The sequence below is a fragment of the Hippocampus bargibanti genome, linkage group LG12 (assembly GCF_051943395.1).
Source record: "Hippocampus bargibanti isolate YZ-2025 linkage group LG12, ASM5194339v1, whole genome shotgun sequence".
NCBI lineage: Eukaryota > Metazoa > Chordata > Actinopteri > Syngnathiformes > Syngnathidae > Hippocampus > Hippocampus bargibanti.
Window position 1 is genome coordinate 10,988,411 of NC_142745.1, and position 23,807 is coordinate 11,012,217.

The 23,807-nt window shown below is 41.6% G+C and overlaps 1 protein-coding gene across 1 annotated transcript in view; it reads right to left on the reverse strand.

The window, feature by feature from the left end:
* Positions 1-440: 440 nt before the first annotated feature.
* The window catches only part of LOC148890459 (mitogen-activated protein kinase kinase kinase 12-like), a 29,200-nt gene continuing 5,833 nt past the window's right edge, over positions 441-23,807 (reverse strand). Inside the window, exons 3-14 of the mRNA XM_089010820.1 lie at positions 19,559-19,742; positions 18,803-18,994; positions 18,565-18,723; positions 15,879-16,037; positions 14,888-14,996; positions 10,219-10,328; positions 8,577-8,693; positions 8,323-8,460; positions 6,360-7,059; positions 5,128-5,195; positions 3,132-3,420; positions 441-1,830 (exon numbers count right to left, since the gene is read on the reverse strand). Coding sequence (XP_088866946.1) covers positions 1,753-1,830; positions 3,132-3,420; positions 5,128-5,195; positions 6,360-7,059; positions 8,323-8,460; positions 8,577-8,693; positions 10,219-10,328; positions 14,888-14,996; positions 15,879-16,037; positions 18,565-18,723; positions 18,803-18,994; positions 19,559-19,742 — 2,303 coding nt within the window. The 3' untranslated portion in view covers positions 441-1,752. The remainder of the gene's footprint in view (positions 1,831-3,131; positions 3,421-5,127; positions 5,196-6,359; positions 7,060-8,322; positions 8,461-8,576; positions 8,694-10,218; positions 10,329-14,887; positions 14,997-15,878; positions 16,038-18,564; positions 18,724-18,802; positions 18,995-19,558; positions 19,743-23,807) is intronic.

Consider the following 23,807-nt stretch of genomic DNA (forward strand, 5'->3'; position numbering starts at 1 on the left):
ACAGTGATACCTTGGTTTATGAACTTAATTGGTGCCCAGAAAGTGTATGTAAGGTGAAAAGTGGGTATTCCAAACATGAATTACCCATAGGAAACCATTAAAATGAGAATAATCCGTTCCCAGGTCCCCATAAAACAAATTTCTACTCAATAAGCCTTAAAACTACACACAATACAGTATATTTAATTCTTTATCCTTTCCAGGAGGGGGCAGCATTTCCATGCCTACTCTCCATAGTCACTGTTGTTAAGGTTCAGTTTCAATTCTCGGAAAGATCCAGATCAAGCATGCATTTTTTTTATTGTTGATTGCCATTTCTTTAGCTATGCTTCATTTCCTTTTCTCACACACACTGAAAGGTGAGTTAAGCATTGCAGTTTTGCACAATTACCAATATCAAAAGCGAAACAAAATTTTAGACCGATTTTAAATAGAAAATTGGGTATACGTTTTACACATGTGCGCGTTATACTTGAATAAATACGGTAAACTGCATTTGTTGGATGTTCAAGAATGAAAATTGTCTCTCATTTTGCTAGAAATCTTCCATCTTTATTGTATCCCATTCAATGGTCCCTCTTTACAAAGCTTATTTCTAAACCATAAATATTCAATATGTATATATCAGACGCATGCTTTTTTTTTAACTAAAAAAAAGTATTTACATCCAGAGAAATAGTCCAGTAAAGGCTGCCATCGACTTGGACATATTGCTTCTTCTTTGTTCACATAACTCTTCCTTATTTGTTCCCCCCTGCTTTGCGCAAGCAAGGATACATTCAAATGACAAACACAAAAATGCTTCATGTGGTCAACAAGTAAAAACATCAGCACCTTTTTTTTTTTCCCAACGATACAATCTCACGCATTAGAAATTTGTTCATTTTACACAGGCGGCTTTCCTTTATGTATGTACATGTAGAAAAAATGGCAATGTAGTTTAAAACGACACTGTAAATATTCTTGAACACAATAAATAAATAAATAGTCAACAGAGTGCATAATTAGGCAAAAAAAAAACCCTGATCGGATTCATCATGTGACACAGTGAGAAAAACCACACACACACACACACACTTTGTTCAGTCCGCTCAAAAAGTCTTCATGTCCTGCTTTGCTGTGTGTGTGTTTGTATGACTAGTCTTGTGAGGACCGCTAACATTTTATACCATACATAGTGAGGACATTTTTGACAAGTGAGGCCCTTTTGCCCGTTCCTCACAAGTTTTTTATTCGAAAGGCTTCTAGAGGGTCTATAAATGCATCTGTTAAAGTTTCAGAGAGTTCCTCACAAATTCACTCAAAATGCTTTTTTTGGTGTGTATTTTCATTTCATTTGGATACACACACTTTTTACTCACTGTGTGTGTGTGTGTTTGTTTGTGTGTGTTGTTAATGAGAGGAAGAAGTTCATACCACAAAAAGTAAAATTATATTTTAACCAAATTCACTACAGGTTTGAGGACTTTGAATGTACCCATTCAGAAACCCCACTCCTGCTGTTATTTCAGTTTCAAGTCCACTTTTTATTTCTTTGTTTTTAAAGAAGTTGAAGTGGGAAATGGGGTGACATTGAGTGTTGAAATGTAACACTAGTTCTTCTCTAAACTTATCAGCAACGGTGGTCCTCACTCCTTATCTGGAGTTATCCGGACCTCACAAAACCATTGAAACAGGAATGTGTGTGTGTTTATGATGATAAGGGGTTTAATGAGCCCCGTCTAGCATACAGGGTTGGGCTGGTGGTGACCTTCACCAGTTCTGGCTAGGCTCCAGGCAGCCTGGATGGTCCAATTCAGCGCTGTCGCAGTCTGAGTCATCGTATAGAACCTTAAAAAAAAAAAAAACAAAGGAGGTGTTTATCGGGAAGAAGGATTTTATTTGAGATGATGCTTTTACATAAGCTTTATGTGAGGTTTCCACAACTATACATATACATGTAACAGGTGTCTGTAACACACAGATAGCTGGATGAATAGTTAGATGAATAAATAGTTCCTTAAACAACAACAAATATGGGTGAGAGCACCAGCCATGAGACTTCTTTTGACAAATGTGTTTTGCAATTAATAATGTTTAAATATTGTACATATTGATGTGTAGAAAGTTCTTCAAATAGTAACCACGTGGGTGTGTTTCAAAAAATTGCATTGATTTTCATCGTCACTACACATTGTATTTTTTTGGGGGTACAGTGATACCTCAGTTTATTGGTTCCCAGAAAGTGTGTGTAAGGTAAAAAGTGTGTCTTCCAAACATTAATTTCCCATAAGAAACCATTAAAAATGAGAATAATCTGTTTCCCGGTCCCCATAAAACATAATTTTATACTAAGTAAGCCTTAAAACTACACAAAATATAGGTTATTTTATGTATAATAAATGCGCTATTGTATTATAATTAAAGAAATAAACTGTTCTGTATAATAAAGTTATTTCATTTACCTTTGTGATGGTTGTTGATGTAGTTGCCTCTTGATCATATCCGAGTGAAGTTGCCGTGCTTTCTCGGCGATAATACCCTCACGCACTGACCCCTGCTAGCTGCTTTTTGTTAATCCTAATCAACAGAAGTTTTTCAACCTCTTCTATTGCCTGAAACTATTGCTTAGACAACACAGAAACACCCTTAGCCACACGTAGCAATGGTCGACTTAGCATACCGGGATGCTAAGTCACACAAACGCACACGTGTTTTTCGATGATCTTCTTCTGCTCGACCGTAAATTTCTTTTGTGTCCTCTTCGGCTGAAGACTAGCCTGTGGTGGGGTCTTTTTCGGTCCCATAGTAGCAAACGTACTGCACTTGATAACAAACCACGTCTGCACTGCGTGCACTAAAAGAAAGTAGGTGTGGAAAACTAGTCCACCGGCCACCGTAGCGCTATTCGACCGTGTGGTTTGGTGTTTTTCTGCCGAAAACTAGTCCGCCAGCCATTGTGGTGCTTGGTGTGTTTCTTGAAAACTACTTTGGATTGGATTTGCCTTTATTAGTCTCGCAGTGGATGCCAAGATTATATTCTTGCAAATTTTATGTTGGTAAGGCGAAAAATTCGTTAGCTAAAGCGTTCGTAAGCCGAGGTATCACTGTACATCGAAGGAGGAGTGCCCTTAAGAGGAACGCCAACTCACCTCGTCGTAGTTGAGCTCTTGAGTGGCCAGCTGCGTCTTGACGTGACGGACGGCGGCCTCCTTCTCGGAGAGGCCATCGGAAGCGGCGGGGTCGGCGGGGATCTCGGAGCCCTGTGAGAGGAGGTCGTCGCTTTTGTCATCCAAGCGCTCGTCCGTATTGGTGCTGACCACGTCGGGGGTGCCGCTGTGCGAGTGGTCCGTGGTGTTGCCCTCTTCGCCATCCGACACAGACAGGTTCTCTGAGCTGAACGTGGACAGCGACTGGCATTTGCTCATGCTCGCCGGCCTCCTGGGGACAAATGCAAAGGATACCACGTCAGCTACGGCTGTATGAGTGCACTTCTTACTTTGGATTGGATGGAGACTCGAGCTAGCTCGTGAACTAGCTAATGAGCTAGCCAGTGAGCTGGCTAGTTAGCTCACTGGTGAGCTGGCCAGTGAGCTAGCCAGAGAGCTGGCCAATGAGCTAGCCAGTGAGCCAGTCAGCGAGCTAGCAAGTGTGCTAGCCTGTGAGCTAGCTAGTGTGCTAGCCAGTGAGCAAGTCAGCGATTCAGCAAGTGGGCTATCCACTGTGCTAGCCAGTGAGCTAGCTAGTGAGCTAACCAGTGCTAGATATCCAGTGCTTGCTAGCTAGATAGCTATCTGCTAGCTAGCTAGATAAATAGCTATCTATCTGCTAGCTAGATAGATAGATACCTATTAGCTAGCTAGTGAGCTAGCCAGCGAATTAACCGGTGAGCTAGACAATGAGCTAGCCAGTGAGCTGGCCAGTGAGTTAGCCAGTGGATTAGCCAGTGAGCTAGTCAGTGAGCTACCCAGTGAGCTAGCCAGTGCTCGATAGCCAGTGCTAGCTAGATCGATTAATAGCTATCTATCTGCTAGATAGATAGATTGCTGTCTGCTAGCTAGCTATATATCTATCTGCATTATGCACCAACCAACTGATTTTTCTTCGGAGATAGATAGCTAGCCAGATAGCTAGATAGCTATATGGCTAGCTAAACTAGCTTTGTCTTGTTTATGTATCCTGTGACTTTGAGAGTTTTGAAAGGCGCTTATAAATGAAATGTATTATTATTATTATTATGTGTATGACCAGTAGATTATTTAAATTGACTTCAAATCATCGCCCCCCGACCCCATTTTTTTTTTACCACTGATGTATTATTTCTTTTATTATCAGAATGAAATCAGAATCAGAAAACTATTATTTATTTTTTAATGTATTTATTTATTTTCTTTATTATTTGAACAAACTTATCACCACGTGACTAAACTAGCCAATCGGTGACTGTCCATAGACAGAAGGCGTGACTTCAGCATGTCTCAGTCATCATCAGGTATGCGTGCTCATGCACCGCAGGCGAGGCCACTCCTGCTGATTGTTTCCTTGGTTGGATTATTGAACTCCAGTTAGCAACCAAAACTCCGAACAACCATTTGCATAGTCTTTGAGACAAATCCAGGATAAAGATTATCTTCTGAACGTTTTCTACGCAGATGGCCAACTGGATTGCTGGAGCTGGAAAACTAAAACAGCGCTCCTGGTTGTCAGATAAGTTGACCACTTCTCTTCTTTAAAAAAAAAAACATCAAGCTCGTACCAGGCAACTTTCCATCACGAATAAGCTAAGCTAACAACATTGCTTGAACATCGCAGACTCCACCTTGCATAAAAGTTGTTTTCATAAAATAATGTGGTACTTGACGACCGGTTTTGCTCAAGTGTGCGCTAATGTGGGATTGATTTCGTCATTCAAAATGAACAAAGCAAAAGCGAAATGCCTGCTATTCCCTCTCTTGGAAATCTACGGTGTTCTTTTGACTTCAAGACGGCGCCGCGAGAGTGGCTGCCTTTCCAGCAGCTGCCTTTCCAGCAGCTCATGTATTTTGTTTTTCTACTTTCATTCCTTTCATCACTTTGCTGCTGTGAAATGTAAATTTCTCCACTGTGAGACTAATAAAGGCATATCCAATCCAATCCAAACACACTCACCATCTTCTGGGCAGCTCCACCTCGCTGTCCACCTCTCCTTCCTCTTCCTCGGACGACACGCCGCGTCTCTGTGGAAAACATTCACACGCTCCGTCATTGTAAACGTCATGCGACTAAAAATTTAGACTGTAGAGCACGGGTGTCAAAGATGAGGTCCGGGCCCCCAATCTGGCCCACCAGATCATTGTATTCGGCCCGGGAAAGTCAATCAAACTTATGAAATTCTATGAGGCTTGCTAAAGTCTGAACCAAAATTTGAAATTGTCATATATAAACTACAAATACAGTCATTCTTGACTTCATTTTTGAAAAATAGGTATTCGTGAATTTGTTGTGTGCTCTGTAAGAAATATTAAACATTGTAATGGCTTTCCCAAATTCATAACGGCCCCCGAGAGAAACCATAACTCCAATGTGGTCCACAGTAAAAATTGGGTTTGAGTCACTAAAAGCTAATAATAATAATAATGGTGTGACTGTACCTTGATGCTGACCACTTTTTTAATAATCATCATAATATCATCCTCATTATCATAATAATACATTCATTTCATTTATAAGCGCCTTTCAAAATTCTCAAGGTCACTTTCCAGTCACATGATAAATTTTTCTGTGGGTGAGCAGCGGCAGCCTCACGCACCAGCGTTCACTCAACCCGGAACTAAATAGATAGAAAGCTAGCTAGCCAGCTAGTAGATAGCCAACAGATAGCTAGCCACCTATATAGTTATATAACTAATAGCTAGCTAGATAGTTAGTTAGCTAATACACTGTCACTGTTAAGTACACAGATAGATAGATAGCTAGCCAGCTAGTAGATAGCTAATAGATAGCCAACAGATAGCTAGCCACCTAGATACTTATATAACTAATAGCTAGTTAGCTAATACACTGATTGTCACTATTAAATACACAAATGGAAAGCTAGCTAGCCAGCTAGTAGATAGTTAATAGATATCGAAAAGTTAGCTAGCTAGATAGCTAGCCACTAAGATAACTATATAACTAAAAGATAGTTAGCTACATAGCTAATTAGCTAATACACTGAATGTCACTAATTAAATAAATAATAATAATAATACTAAAGCAGGCTAACTCCATTTTGTTAGCTGTGTGATTGGCAGGCTCAGCCAACCAGGGCGTATCCTGCTTCTTTTGACTAAAGCCAGCTGGAGTTGGCACACTGCTCACTTTGTAGCGAGCTCCATTTCCTGTTGCAAAGGTCAACTCACCTGACTGCGAGTGACCGCCGCCCTGTAGAGTAGCGCCGATGGCGTGAGGCGTTGACTCCTGGGCGAGCGCGTGATCACCGGGCCCTCCTCCTTCTCCTCGCCATCCTGAGGAAGGCGGGGGCTACCGGCGGACGACGGCCTCCTCGCCGCCGCGCCTTTGCCGCACGGCGAGTCAGGACTGCTGGCGAACGGGACTGAGGTAGCGTCTTCGCTGGGCGTGTCGCCGCGCGGCGGCGTTTCTGCCAGTTCGTCCGCCCCGGCGCTCACATCCGGGCCGCCGTCCTGCCCGCCTTCTTCCAGCCCGGCCGAGGCGCTCTGGCTTCCCGCCCGGTCCAGGCCGGGGACGGCGTGGCCCTTCCTGCGTCCTTCCGCCTCCAGCGTGGTGGAGATGAGGTCCGGGCTGGAGGACGACATTTTCTTGAGCAGCAGGTCGTGCTGCAGGCCCCTGAGCGCGGCGCTGGGGTCCAGACGTTGCTTGCTGCTGGGGACCGAGGTGGTGGCGCTGATCATGGCTAGCGATGACGACAACGTGGCCTTCAGCTGAGCTAGCTCGCTGCCGCTGCCTTTGCCCGCTTTCCTGTAGCGAGGTTTCCCTCGGCGGGAGCGTCCGGGCGACGTGGAGCCTTTGGTGGGGATGGTCACTTGCGTCATGGAGGAGTCCAGTTTGGGAAGGATGACTTCGGACTTGAGTAAGTCTGGCCTGAAGGAGACAAAAGGACATACAGTCATACCTCCGCATACGAACGCTTCAGCCCACAAACATTAAATTTGTGAGCATATAGTCTCGGCTGACGAACTAGTTTTTGGTGGACGAACTAAACCACATGGCACCACGGTGGCTGGCGGACTAGTTTTCGGCAGAGGAACACCAAACCACATGGTCGAACAGCGCCACGGTGGCTGGCGGACTAGTTTTCCACACCTACTTTCTTTGAATGCCGACGTGATTTGCTATCGAGTGGAGTACTTTTGCTATTAATGGACCGAAAAAGACCCCAACACAGACTAGCGTTAAGCCGAAGAGGACAAGAGAGAAAATTACGGTTGAGCAGAAGAAGACGAGCGAAAAACACGAACGAGGTGTGCATTTGTGTGACTTAGCGTCCCAGTACCAGTACGCTAAGTCGACCATTGCTACGTGTGGCTAAAGGTATTTCTGTGTTGTCTAAGCAACAGTTTCAGGCAATAGAAGAGGTTGAAAAACTTCTGTTGTTTGGATTAATGAAAAGCAGCTAGCAGAGGACAATGTGAGGGAGGGTATTATCGGCGAGAAAGCACGGCAACTTCACTCGGATATTATCAAGAGGCACCTACATCAACGACCATCAGAATCAGAATCAGAATCATCTTTATTGCCAAGTATGTAGAACACACAAGGAATTTGTTTCCGGTAGAACACGCTGCACTAGTATCGTCGTCAAAAAAACTGCTAAGTGGCACTATACAGTTCCATTTTGGCTACTGTTGAAGAGTTCAAAGAGTTAATGGCTTGGCTTCCTTCATCAGAAAAAAAAACTTAATTCCTAAGTTAGATGGCTCTGGAGTTATCTGAGCTTGAAATGGGGCTAGCTGTACAAAAGGAAAATACTGCCCCCTTGTGGAAGTGAAAAAAACATTGCCAGAGGTCTGACCAGCGCTTTATCAGCAACCCCGGCAAGAAAAACCAAAACCAGAACAAATTCGGGAATGGCGCACCATGTCATATTTTCCATTCCCGAATACATTTGGGAATGGCAGTGAATGAGTTCGAACATTGCCTTGAAAAGTCAGTCAAAGTTTTATAATCAGAATCAGAATCAGAATCAGAATACCTTTATTCGTCCCGCAATGGGGAAATTTGCAGTCCACAGCAGCAATTGAAGAGTGGTGACGATTTGCAAGTCATTAAGTCACGCGTAAGTTCGAGTTGACGCAGCCCTGGTGTGGTTTGGGCAAAAGCCATAGTTGAGCGCGTCAAACTGACCTCTTGCTATGCACGTGCAGCTTCTGAGGCACGTTGCGTTTCTTCATGAGTTTCTCCATGGAGTTGGAGGAGGCCGATTGTCTGGAGCTGTGATGCTTAAAGCAACCCGGGTACTTTTTGTCCAGCGACTGCTCCCTCCTGAGATGAACAAACAGTAAATATTCAAATGATTGGCGAGAACAGACGGCGCAGGTCGCTCCCCCCTGCGCTGACGTCAATGTCGTCTGGAGGAGAGGCCAGTTGAGCTTTCATACTTGTGTAGCTCTTTCTCCTTGAGCTCCAATTGCAGCATGATGGCGTTGAGCTCCATGTAGAGATTGTTAGCTCGCTCCAGTTTCCTCTCGTAGTGCTCCCGGATGTCAAGTGCATGTCTGTGTGAAGGTGGGAGGGGTCGCCAGGGAGGGTTAGGATCTTGTATTGAATTCTTGACTTGAGACTACAAAATTACTGCACATTGCATCTTCATTGTACTTTATTTCTAGTTACAGATGCTCTCCTACTTACGAACAACGGTACATACGAACATTTTTGGAGTAACATATGTAGTATTCTCTCCAGTTGTACACGTCTTTATAGAGCATATATTTTATTACATGTTTATTTTTCAGTACAAACCAATACAGTTTACTTATACAAGCCGAAAACCTTGAACAGACTTATATAAACTAGCGATCTATTAGCCAGCTAGCTAGCTTTCTATCTATTTGAGTTACTTCCAGGTTGAGTGAACGCTGGCGCGTGTGGCTGCCGCTGCTCACTCACAGAAAAACATATCCTGTGACTGTAAAGTGACCCTGACAGTTTTGAAAAGCGCTTATAAATGAAATGTTATATTATAAGTCTTAAACATCCATTCCATAGAAAATATAGCACTGAAGCAACTTCTGAACTAATTCAGTTTACGAACGACTGTTTGGAATGTATCTCGTTTGTAAGTTGGGGAGCGTCTGTACTATAAATGCCATCGCCACGACCTTTGGCTTTTATTCAGAAAACTAGGTGATGTGTTAATCCTTATTCATTCCACTTTTTACCCCCTAAAAGAGGACATTTGTGGGTCAGCTAAAAACACACCTGGCAGCTGCCAAATTAAAAATGTACATGTATTTGAAAAGCACATCCATAACATCTGTTCGACCTGCGCATACCAACATAGCAAGCCTTATTTGTTATTTGTTACTAATGGCAGAATTTTGATACAAGCCTTAAACATACTTATATAAACTTTAATCGTACTTATATCAGCCTTGAACATCCATTCCATACAAAATGTAGTACTGAAGCAATTTACGAACAAATTCACCTTATGAACGACCGTTCGGAACGTACCTTGTTCGTTAATTGGGGAGCGTCTGTATAGTTAACACTAGGTAGGAGTCAAATGATTATGATAACCCAGATTGAATCGGTGATGAATCCCGATTCGATGGACAGTTCGGACGGCGGAAAAAACATCATTGGCATCACCCTAGCCACTCTTGAGCGCGTAAAATCCTACTGGACCCTCCGCACCCTGCTCACCACCTTTTCCAGCTACTCAGGGTCATCTTTTGAAGGAAATCAAGGCTTTTGGGTGTGCATTATACACCGGGAAATACAGTAATTATTTCAGAATATTTTATATCCAGTGCTTTCCATATTTAATCACAACCGTGGTTAAGATGTATTCTTTATAATAATAATAATACATTTTATTTATAAGCGCCTTTCAAAACTCTCAAGGACACTTTACAGTCACAGCATATTTTGTCTGCGGGTGAGCAGCGGCAGCCACGTAAGGCGCACCCAAAAGCCTTGATTTTCTTCAAAAGATGACCCTGCGCCTTATATGTGAAGTCATATTTTCTGTTTGCTACTTTGCCTTAGTGGCGTGTGCCACCTTATGGATGATCTTACCTCAGTTCCTCCCTGCGCCTTTTGATGAGTTCCTCATCCAGTCGGTGAAGACATGTTCCCTCGGACTTGATCTTCTCAAAATGGTGCCTGACTTCATCTCTCCACTCAACCTAGAAGGAAACATCATAAAACGTAGACCTCAGTTACAAGGGCCGGAATTTATTCGGGAATTGAAAATATGACGCGGAGCCACCCCCATTTCAAGCTCAGATAACCCCAGACCCATATAACTTAGGAATTAAATCTTTTTTTATGATGAAAGAAGAAAGTCAGTAACTCATTCACTGCCATTCCCGAATTTATTCGGGAATTAAAAATATGACGTAGAGCGCCGTTCCCGAATTTGTCCGGGCTTTGTTTTTTCTTATATGGGTACCGATAAAGCGCTGGCCATAGCCTCTGGCATTGTTTTTTCTTTTCCACAAGGGTGCAGCATTTCCCTTTTTTCCATGTTAGCACTTTGTTCCAGCTTCAGCTGTTGTTCAAGCGCTATATAAACCAATATTGTATTGTATTTTGGACAGCCACCCTCATTTCAAGCTCATATAACAACAGACCCATATAATTTAGGAATTAACTCTTTTTTTCCTGGTGAAAGAAGAAAGTCTAAGATTTCTTATGCTGCGTTGATTTTTTATGTAGTCCAAAAACTCAATATGAACACGTTTTTGCTCATCGTCTGGCAGTGAATGAGTTAAATTGCCTGTTTCAAGCGCATTAAAAAAACATTTAGTTCTTCGGAAACATTCGGAAATCATTTGCATTATGGAGACAAAAGCCATTGGGGCGATTAATGACGATCAATAATCGGGGAGCAAAAGTGAACATGAACCGACATGGCGTGAACACAAAAAAACACGCGGATGGTGAATCGTGACAGCCCGTTATTTGATACCCGTCATAGCGTGGAGGTCAGTTATGAATGTGTGGGTGTGTTTCTGTGCATGAGTGATGCTCTTCTTATTAAGCTAATGGACTGGATGTGCACTCTTCAATATCTCCAGACCCCCTTTTTCTTTTGCGCTCTCTCTGCTCTACGCCATTAGAGAAATCAATACACTCCAGCAGCGGCAAATTCTTCTTCTCGACGTCACGAGAAAAACCCATTATGGGGCCGAGAGGAGTGAAACCGTGGAGGATCGAGGTGGGACTTGGGGAGTGAAAGGAGGGTGAAGGGGTGGGGGGGTACAGCGGAGAAATAATAAGCGGTGAATGCTTTGATGGAGGTTTTTTTCCACTGTGACCTTTAGAGGAAATAGGCAGCATGCGTCACATGGTTATCCTGGGTGTGTATCCTTGGCTCTTCCTACCCCCCCCCTTCCTCCCTTTGCAATGACACACTCGACTGCTTTAAAATGACAGAGGTTGGCCAGGCATTAGCGAGTGTGACGTGCCAAACACAAAGAAATAACAGCAGCGATGTGTTTGAGGGCTCCAAAGGCAGATCAATCATTAGCAGGATCCCAGGAGGCCACACGAGGGCCCTGCTGGAGCCGCACCAGACTGGAAACAAATGTCACGCTTTTCAAAGACAATTATTCATGGAAACTCTTCACAGGTTTTCCGGCGGATGAACATTCGTGAAGTTAGGTTTAATTGAGCCACTTTTGGTTAGTGGGATTTTGTGTACTGGCTAAAGAGCTTTTTTTGGAGGGGATACAGGGATGCATCTGGGAAATTAAAAAAGGGGCCAGTTGCCCCCCTTTTGTCTGAAAATGGGGCCAAATTATAAAATAGATCTGGCCCGATTTTACTATAGATGCTCCCCAATTACAAATGAGATGCGTTCCAAACGGTCGTTCGTCAGTTGAATTCGTTCGTAAGTTAATTCAGTGCTATATTTTGTATGGAATGTATGTTTAAGGCCTAATTAAATAAGTATGATTAAGGCTTGTTGTAACCATCGAGGAAAAGGTTTCTTCAGCTGTCATCTGTACTTCTTTGAAGGTGTCGGACGTTTCGCTTCTTATCCAAGATGCTTCTTCAGTGAACTAAAGTCTTGCTGGTCGTTTTGGCCCTATATATATATATATCCCTACTGTCCAGACGTAGCGGTGCCGGACTCTGCTGCCCCAAAATAGGCTTAGTCATGCTGATGAGGTGATACCAGAGCAATTGGGGCAATCAGGCCAGTCGTCGACCTCATACTCAGGCAATAGAAGTAATCAGTTAGGACAATAGAAGTAATCAGTGGAGCCGCAGGGAGTAGTCCTCTGCTCCCACCAACCTGAGAGCAGGGACCAATCATAGCAGAGTCCGACACCGCCATGTCTGGACAGTAGGGATATATATGGGGCCGAAACTACCAGCAAGACTTTAGTTCGCTGAAGAAGCATCTTGGATAAGAAGCGAAACGTCCGTCACCTTCAAAGAAGTACAGATGACGGCTGAAAAAACCTTTTCATCGATGGACCACTCCTGTACGACTGAGAGCTTACACAGACAAAGGCCTGTATAAGTAACCTGTTTTGGTTTGTACTAAAAAAAATAATACAATACAATATATGCTCTATAAAGATATGTACATGTACAACTGGAGAGAATACTACATATGATACAACACATCTGCCAATTATTAGAAATCTGCCTTAATACTACGTATTTTCAATTTCGGGAAAAATTTTATAAACAAATTCATGGTTGTGCTATGGGCTCACCAGTTTCACCCATAGTGGCTAATCTCTACATGGAAGAGATGGAGAAACAGGCCCTCACATCCTTCCCAGGGACAAAACCTAGACACTGGTTTAGATATGTGGACGATACTTTTGTCATAATTAAGAAACAAGAAATTCAATCCTTCACAGATCACCTCAACTCTGTAGACTTCAACATTAAATTTACTCGTGAGGACATTCAAGAGAACCAACTAGCCTTCTTGGATTGTAAAGTAATTATAAAAGAGGACAGAGCGCTAAAAACAGAAGTCTTCAGGAAGGCTACGCACACTGACCAATACTTACTTTTTGACTCTAACCACCCTTTACAACATAAACTAGGAGTTATCAGAACCCTCCAGCATAGGGCTAAACTAATACCAACTAGCACTGAAGGTAGAGAAAAGGAGTCAAAACATATCAGGAGAGCACTCACTAACTGTGGGTACCCTCAGTGGTCATTCAACAAATGTCAGAAAGAAAGAATAGCGAACGAAACCAATAATTCTCAAGATTCAAAAAGGAGAGGAGTAGCAGTACCGTACATTGCAGGAGTTTCTGAAAAATTACAAAGAGTCCTTTGGCAACATAAAATTCCTACTTATTTCAAACCGATAAACACGTTAAGGCAAAAATTAGTGCATCCAAAAGATAGGCTACCAAATGAAAAACAAAGTAATGTAGTTTATTCCATACATTGTAAGAATGAAAATTGTAAAGAGCAGTACATTGGGGAGACTCAACAAATTCTCAAAAAAAGACTTTATCAACATCGCAGGGATAATACTAGTGGGCCTCAATCGGCAGTACATTTGCACCTAAAAGCTAGCAACCACTCATTTGACGACAATGAGGTTAAAATCTTAGCGAAAGAACATAGATGGTTTGAAAGGGGGGTAAAAGAAGCGATTCTTATAAAACAACAAAATCCTTCATTAAACCGGTCTGGTGGGGTGAGGTTCAATTTGGATCGTTCATACAATAGCCTGCTTAGGCAAAACAGGTTAGGCAACTTTCGCAATGCTGATGAGGGTCGTTATGCTGATGAGGTGATACCGGGGGCAGTGGGGGTAATAGGCCAATCGTTAGTCAGGAATGTAGGAACAATCAGTGGGGCCACAGGGAGGGGTCCCCCGCCCCTCCCAACCTGAGAGTAGGGACCTATCATAGCTGTGTCCGGCGCCACCATGTCTGGACATTAGGGATATATAAATGGGGCCGATACGACCAGTCAGACTTTAGTTCGCTGACGAAGCCTCTTGGATAGGAGGCGAAACGTCCGAAACCTTCACTTTTGTACAGATGACGGCTGAAGAAACCTTCTCATCGATGGACCACTCCTGTACGACTGAGAGCTTACACAGACATATGATACTATGAAAACATTCGTATATATATTTGTTCGTAACTCGAATGTTCATAAGTAGGGGAGCGTCTGTATATTGCCGAAGTATACAAAACTGATTGAAATAAACCACAATACATTCATTGGGGCATATTTCTAAATTGCAAATGGAAAAAAAACCATAATTGGACTAAATACGTTTTTATAGTAAATCAACCATTTTAATTCATATCAAAGAATTTCTACATACAAAAAAACATTTTAAATGTTCTTTAGTGACTGCACAATGAATCCTGTGCTATTTTGATATTCTACATATTTTGATATTCTTAGACTCTCTTTTTTATCAGAAAAAATAGTTAATATCTAAGTTATATGGGTCTGGAGTTATATGAACTTGAAATGGGGGCGGTTGTACAAAAGGCAAATGATGGCCCATCGTGGGAGGGAAAAACATTGCCGCAGATCTGACCAGCGCTTTTTCAGCAGCCAAGCATGAAAAAAAAACAAACCCGAACAAATTCAGGAATGGTGCTCTATGTCATATTTTCAATTCCCGAATAATTTCATGAATGGCAGTGAATGAGTTAATAACAGCAGGGAACCTGTTCTTTACATCCAAAGCCAGTTTGAAATGTGGGCTTTTCCCAGTGTAGAAGAATCGTACCTGCGACTGGAAATAGGTTTCTTGCGGGGTAGATAAGATGTCTGCTGAAGCGATATCCAGATGCAGGAGAATCTGTCGGAACGAGGGTCGATTCCTTGGTTTGCAGTTCCTATTTGGAGACTTGAATTAATTCGGCAAGAGAAAATGGAAAATCTTTAAAGGACAACCAATGTCACTTTTTTGTTTTTTAACTGACATCAGAAAAACGTTTTAGAGCATGTAAAATACCCAAAACACACAGTATGATATTTTTATTCAAATGCAAAACACCAATAAAAATGACTTAAAGTGTCCAAAATCTGCAAAAAAATGAGCTGCGAATTGGCCATTTTCAGAAAGTCCCGCCCCCAGTTCGTGATGTCACGCCAAGACATCTTGCATTGCTTGTGAATCAAAACAATGGCTTCAGATTCGGAGAATATGCTTTCTTGTTCCACATCCAGTTATGAATATAATTAAATAGTTCTGAAGAGGAAAGCATACATGTTTGCAATCGACTAAAGAATTGTATGTGCCATTTTGAGGCAACATTGGGGGAAAATCTCTCACCCAAAAAAAAAGAGGCACAAAATGGGACCTCCATTGGCCACCTCCGCTTCCACAGGCTGATAAATTCCTTATATGGAGCTTGGATGCCCTCTTCTGGCGGCTTTTGGGTGCAACACGGTTCTCAGACCAAACATGTACAGCAGAAAACATTGACGTGATGGAAGGACTGCTACAATGTGTCTTTTTTCGGTCAGGGGGCGGTCCTTTCGTGACGTCACGTACGGACTCGTCACCAACTCAAAAACAAGACTTCCTGAATATTCAGAGCGAGTCTTAAAATGTAAAATATAACTATATGCGGTGGAATCTTATTAAAATACGCTCAGTAGAAGTCATTTGAAGCCATTTTACAAATTATGGACACAACTTGTCCGGAGACGTCGGTTGTCCTTTAAAAGAAAAGAAAAAAATTGCCATTTGTGTTATCTTGCTTCCTGCTTACCAGCTTTGCCTCAAGAGGAGTTTGAAGCTGTCGGGACAGCTGTCAGGTACGGGCAGCTGCAGGCTGTTATTGCCCACTCCCCAGATGATAGCAGATGAGTCCACGTCCTTGTAGGGCACCTCTCCCGTCAGCATCTCCCACAGTACAACGCCGAAAGACCTGCACACACACACACACACACACACACAAATACACAAAACGCATATTCAACTGCCCCCAAAAAAACGACAGAAACAGATGAAACGTGGCATTACCTAAATGTCACACTTGAAACTTTATGGAAATGCAACCCGCTTTCCTTTGCGATTGTTATCTATGATGGACACTTAATCTGCCTTGGGCTGCACACGTCTTTGGAGATGGAAATGAGCCCCTTTATAGTCACTCAGATAAGAAATGATGAAATATTGCTCTGGTATCGGCAAAATATCTAACAAGTCACTGTTGTCAGAGCTGAAATCCTCACGGGAACGTTAGAATTCTTCCGAGAGTTTGATGTTGGCAGCTTCTTCCGGTTGCCATGGCGGTAGTGTTTCCAAGGAGCCAACAGCATCGCTCACTTACAGCATCCAGATGGCGTGTTTACATTTGTAACGGTGACATTTTTTTTCCTACTTGGCGGCTTTTCCACCTCTCTGCTTGAATAATCAAACGTCTTGTCCAATCAACATGCTTGCTTGTTCGAGTTAAAGAATTACCTTGTAAACGAAGGATTCAATCGCTTCCTATTAGGATAGCATCTCTAGCGATGGCGCCGTGACCACTGCGACTTGAGTGGTCTGTATCAGCCCAGGACACTGCCCACAGAGTTTTAACCTTAGCGTCGGTGCAGGATTTGTCCAGATTATACGTTCCGAACAGCCGTTCGGAACGTATTTCGTTCGTAAGGTGAATTTGTTCGTAAGTTGCTTCAATGCAAAACAATGCAATACAGAAATATTGGTTTATGTAGGGCTTTAATAACAGCTGAAGCTGGAACAAAGTGCTAACATGGAAAAAAGGGAAATTGTGGAAATGAGAAAAAAACATTGCCAGAGGCCATGGCCAGCGCTTTATCGACACCCAAAAAAAATAATAATTCGGGAATCACGCCCTATATATTCAATTCCCAAATAAATTCGTGAATGGCAGTGAATGAGTTAAAAAAAGGTATTTTTTAGCAAGTGGTGAAATGTTTGGCTTTGGGCAAACTATTGTCGTGTTTCATCTAAGTGTAAGATAACTGGCTGCTCTTACAATCAAATGAGCAGTGATCAAGTGATCTACATACATTAAGAGCCACTCTATCATCAGCATATAGGTGATGTGCTCTCATTGTGCATGGAAAAGCTTTTTAATCCTGTTTTCACCTCTCGGCTAATGCATTGCTGGCCCCAGGCCAAAGCAGCCGCAGGATTGGAAGGTTATTCCAGCCTTTCCTGAGCACTGCAGCATCTGGCAAATCAATTATTAAATTAGCCAACGCTCCTTTTTACGACGCGGGCAAGAGCAAAGCGGGGACGAAGAGAGAGGGAGCGAGGGATGAGTAGTGGGAGAGCTGAGGGTTGAACACAGGGCACACCATCAAACATGGCAGGGAGCCTATAGAATTTCTTGTAATGAGATCTTATGATGGATTTTCTTGAAACGAGATCCCTCGCTCTGTACAGTAGTAGCTTCCAGTCCAGATTTTTAAAATTGGAGTCTGGGAGCCTTAGCTTGGGAGTGTGTAAAATGAAATACATAAATACACAAGCCAAATAAATAGATAGCTAGATAGCTAGATGGATGGATGGATAGATAGATAGCTATCTAGCTAGCATATATCTATTGAGCTAGCTAGCCAGATACATAGCTATTTATCTGTTAGCAAATAGACAGCTAAATAGCTCTGTATATCTGATAGCTATCTAGCTGGCCAGATACATAGCTATTTATCTGCTAGCTACATAGATAGCTAGTTAGCTATTTATCTGCGAGCTACATAGATAGCTAGTTAGCTATTTATCTGCTAGCTAGCTAGATAGCTATCTATCGAGCTAGTTAGATAGATAGAACTGTAGGAATGAAGCTCTATATTGATTGGAAAACAATAGGTTACTTTTTTTAGAATACAATCCTATTTTTAAACGAATGAATGTGTTTTTTTTTTAAGAATCGAATGTCTTACATTTCTTCCATTATTAGCAGTCAATTCTAGAAAGGTCTAGAAAGGTGATGACTGTTTGGCTTTAATTGCTATTATGATGATAAGGAAATATGTCACCACTGTAAGGGTGCACCCTGAACCTAAAACCTATGAGAACCTAAGAATCTATGGAGCATGGCTTGAGGAGCCCGCAAACAGAAGAAAGGAGCGTCAGCGTAGTGCGCCGATGCGTATGTGGAACTGTCGCGACTTGGAATTGAAGCGGATTATGTGGGACGGGAGATGTGAGACATTCTCTTTTCGTCAATGGATGCTACAGCTATGTGTTTGCTTTCAACATTTAGCTGCCTTTTCAGCAGGTCCTGTATTTAGTTTTTCTTCTTCTTCTTTTCCTTTCCTATTACTTTCATCATTTTGCTGCTGTGAAATGTGCATTTCTCCACTGGGAGACGAATAAAGACGAATCCAATCCAATCGAATTTATCTGACACTGTTCAATGATTCACAATGAAACCAGGCAAGAAAAGTCTATAAAAAAGATTGACGTAGTCAACATACCAGATATCGACCTTCTCTGATACGGGCTCGTTCCGTATGACCTCCGGCGCCATCCAGGCCACCGTACCCGCAAAGGACATCTTGGTGCTCTTATCACTCAACTCCTTCGATGTGCCAAAATCAGAGATCTTCACCGCGTCGTCATACGTGATAAGAATACTGCGACACAAATGATTATCAGGACAATTTGTCGGCACTGCGCCCGGCTGTTACTTTCCAGATTGTTTACGGCGCTTACTTGGGCGATTTGAGGTCCCGATGGATGATCTTGTGCAAGTGAAGGTAGTTCATCCCGCCAGCGACGCCCATGGCCCAGTCCATGAGGAGTGACGGCGTAATCTTCCTGCCCGCTCTAAGCACCTCGTAAAGCTGGCCCTGGGCACAGTACTCCATGAGGATGCAATAGCACGGAGCCTGGGTGCAAATCCCTCTGTTGGAGAGATAAATGCCACAACTTGGGAACACAGCCACAACTTGGGAACACGACTGTTCTTCCAAGGAAAATATTAAGTTCAGTGGCGTCTTCTCTTACAAGTTTTAATTTGTTCAGTGAAAACATTCATATGTCAAAGCACATTGCCACATTGAAACGAATGAAAATGCCATGAATCCGTTCCACCTTCATCACGTTACCCCAAAAATAAGGTATCATTCATTCAGTCGTTCATTCATTGTCATTCATGGCATTGTACTTTATATAAAAAAACACCATCATAACAAAATCAAATGTCTAGAATTTAACAGCGCATCATAATTTCATACTGTGTGGCTCCTTACCCTATGTGTGTGTGTTTGTGAGTGTGTGTTAAATTTCCCACTGACTGTGTGTTGGGAAAAAAATATTTTCTTAAAAAAAAATCTAGTACCGGTAATCACTTATTATCAGAGGTAATGTTGTAAAATTATTTTAAACGGCCAGGGAACTGTTTGTGGCTAACTGTTTGAACTATTAATATTGTATAGGCCTCAACATTGTAAGGTTGAAGGGACTTACTTGAAAGTAATGATGTTTGGATGTTTAAGCTTGCGGAGGTGCTTGATATCCGTTTCCTTGATGTTCCGTACTTTCTTCACCGCCACTTCCTGTCCGTGCAGCTTGCCCAAGAAAACGGCACCTTGGGCGCCACTGCCCACCCACTGTAGATCTGAGATCTCCTCGAAGGGGACTTCCCATGTTTCTGAAAACAAAATGTACCTGTGAGCTTTACTGGAATCAATCGTTCTACATTGCATTTTAATTGAGTAATTTTAGGGATTTAATTTGGACAAAAAGAAAGTCAAGTGATACTCTTTGAGGTTATTGTACTCTTCTTACTGCGCTACACATAGTTACTAAACCAATATTTTTAAAATACAGTGATACCACAGCTCACGAATTTAATTGGTTCCCAGAAAGTGTGTGTAAGGCGAAACGTTCGTCTGCCGAACATTTATTTCACATAAGAAACCATTGAAAATGAGAATAATCCGTTCCCAGGTCCTCATAAAACAATTTTCTACTAAAGAAGCCTTACCACTGCAGAAAATAGATCTTATTTTGTGTATGATAAATGTGCTATTGGATTGTAATTAAAAAATAAACTGTACAGTATAATAAAGTTGTTTTGTTTAACTTTGTGATGGTCGTTGATGTAGTTGCCTCTTGATAATATCCAAGTGAAGTTGCCGTGCTTTCTCGGCAAAAATACCCTCACTCAAACTGTCCCCTGCTAGCTGCTTTTCGTTAATCCAAATCAACTGAAGTTTTTCAACCTCTTCTATTGCCTGAGACCGTTGCTTAGACAACACAGAAACAGCCTTAGCCACACGTAGCAAAGGTCGACTAAGCGTACTAGTACTGGGACGCTAAGTCACACAAACGCACATCTCGTTCGTGCTTTTCGATAATTAAGTAATTTTCTTTTGTGCCCTCTTTGGCTTAACACTAGCCTGTGGTGGGGTCTTTTCGGTCCCATAATAGCAAAAGAACTCCACTCTCTAACAAACCACGTCAGCACTCAAAGAAAGGGGGTGACAAAAACCGCCAGGCACCGTTGCGCTGTTCGACCGTGTGGTGTGGTGTTCATCCGCCGAAAACTGAATGTAATGTTCGTGAGGCAAAAGGTTTGTGAGCTAAAGTGTTCATAAGCTGAGGTATCACTGTACATTTAAAATAAAAGTGTGACAAACAGTAAGTTTAGAACAGATGCTAATGCTAACAAAGCAGGAAAGATGTGAAAACTAGGTCATCATTATTATTGAACCATTAGTTTTCGATCACACTTTGTGGTCGTCATGAACTGGAGACTTGTGGCGAGAGGTGTGGCTGACACCCTTGAATGGTCACCACTTAATTACAGGCGGGAATTCACAATCACAATCACACCAGTTTCCATTTAACCTAACACAGTTGTGGAATGGGAGAGGAAGCGGGAGTACAGATGACATAAAGATGTCCTACTCCCACAAACAAAAATCCTGTCCTGTCCCAATACCGGAGCATACCGAAAAATAAAGTAATCCTCCCTTATTTCATTATTCAAAGGCTGTTGTGCTATCAGATTTTTTTATACCTGACTGATACCGTTAAAGTTATAGATATGTGTTAGATACTGTTGCATTAACCCAAAGACACCATCATACTGGTATTGACTCTTTTGTTGTCATACTTGTATGGTAGAATTTTGTGAGTCTGCCGCAAAGACTCCAAGTCAAAGTGTCAGCAGCATTCATCAAAACTGTATCTGTTATTAATTCATCGTTCATTTGACTTCATTTGTTGCATGAGCATTTATGAAACCAATTCCTTTACATAGAGAGAATAATTGTGATATTGTGGATTGTAATCAATATTATTGCTTGCGTTTGCTAAGAAAACGCATGGGAAGAGGACTTTTGAAAACACAAACACATTTTAAATCACAATTTCACTCTTACAGGGAAAAACATGCAATTACTGGTAGATTGCTTTACAAAATGGTTCAGGCCTTCTCTGAACTCTGTCTTAGAATATATTTATGATTGGTTTGTCGAGACTGGATGCGCTTTGCGATTGAAACTCGGATTCTCAACCGGTTATTGTCACTTGGTAGCCCAAAAATGGGTCTTTAAGGCATTTTGGAAGGGTTTCAGCCAGCATGACAGGGCGTTGATACAGACACAGAAAAATACATCACGTGGTGCAAGAAGTCAAGCTCACTTAGCATTTACTGGACTTCAGAATCGCACCAAAAAAATCATTTTATCGGCCGTATTACTACTTTCCAGTAAGCATGCAAAACATTTCAGGTGCTATTGTGTTCTTTTTGCAGTTCCATCTACACGTAATGAGTGTGAAGTCAGTGCGGGAGCTCTTAATCTCCTGCGTGTAATTCTGACTCAGCCTCCCAAATCCTCCTTTAGTACCTTTTGTGGGGCTAACGCGAAACAAGGGTTCAGCACTCAGTAAAAGGGGGGAAGGGGTGGATTGGAGAGCTCTCATATTGGCTGTTCAGACAGGGGGGGTGTTAAAAAGAAGTGAGGGGGTTCCCCGCAAGGGTCGGCTGATGGCAGGCTGTTAATAAGGAGGAAATATTCAACAATATTCAGACACATTTGTCATACTAATAACTGCGGTATGAATGAATAACGCCGTCCGTGGCTAATGAGATGTCTAATAACGCCTAAATGTTGAAGTCGTGTGATGGCGCGATGCTGGTCTGCTTTGTGTGTTAAATGGAAGAAAATCCAGGGCGGTTGTTAAAATCAATAAAGGGCAATTTTCTTGTTTTTTTTTGGACCATAGGAGAGCTTTGTCACTATGGAGCCACTCTTCAATTTCTTCCTGTTTGTTCCACCTCTGCCAAGCAGGCTATTGCTTAAAATCACTTCACCAATTTCCATAGATATGCAGACCACGCCACGGTTATTAACCCGCCTGTCAGAAAAGGGAGCATGCAGCCTCATGGAGTGCTTTAATGCTTTCCATTTCAGTGAATTTTCGACGTTGAACCCTCTTGAATAAGAATGGGGAATTTTGAACTGGAGGCATCGATATACAAGCGCATCTCGATTGCACAACTGTCCATGGTTTTACGTTCCTGTTGTGTTTATTATTTTGCTTTGTGTTGATTATTATGTGAAGCGGTTTGTTACAGCTGCAGCTGTTGTGAATGCGCTATATAAATTTGGATATATTGTATTGTATCTCAATAAATAAGAAAGTGATTTTATATAGTTAAGTTCAAAAAAGCGAAATTTATCCAAAGTAGAATAGAGGTTTGTGAAACATATCGGAAAATTATTTGACTTATTGTAATAAAATTATTATTTAATTGATGTGGGGAATTGGGGGTGCAAACTCACCAACAATGTAAGAAAAATAATGATAATGTGGTGTGCCTTATATTTGGAAAACGTTTGTATATTTATAAAATATATTTGGAAATATATATAATATATAGGCATCTTATACTCCGATGTGCCTAATACACCGGAAAATACAGTGATTGAGATGCGGCTAAATTTACTACCCAAAGTAAATTTAAATTATGAGTAAAAAATAAATGAATAATTTTGATGATCGGAGTTAACGTCACTCAATGAAAACGATTTATTATATCCATATATATTTGTAAGACTGAATATATATATATATATATATATATATATATATATATATATATATATATATATATATATATATATATATATATATATATATATATATATATATACAGTAAAGTCTCGTTATATCGATATTCTCGGGAGTCGGAAAAAATATCGATATAACCAGACTATCGATATATCCGATCCTGCGGCATGTAAATTTTCTCCTTGCGTTCATAGAAATAGTATCGTAATAAGCAGTACTATCGATATAACCGATATCGATATAACGAGACTTTACTGTATATGACCAACCTTCCTTACAATACTCTAATTTATTAACTCATTCACTGCCTTTCACAAATTTATTTGAATTGAAAATATGAAGGAGTGCCATTCCCGAATTAGCTCGGGTTTTGTTTTTTCTTGCTAGGGTGCCAATAAAGCGCTGTTCGGGCCTCTGGCAATGTTTTTCCCTTCCACGAGGGAGCAGTGTTTGCCTTTTTTCCATGTTAGCGCTTTGTTTTAGTTTCAGCTGTTGTTAAAGCGCTATATAAACCAATATGTATGTATTGCATTGTATTTTGTACAGCCGCCCTCATTTCAAACTCATATAACTCCAGACCCATATCATTTAGGAATTAACGCTTTTTTTCTGATGAAAGAAGAGAGTCTAA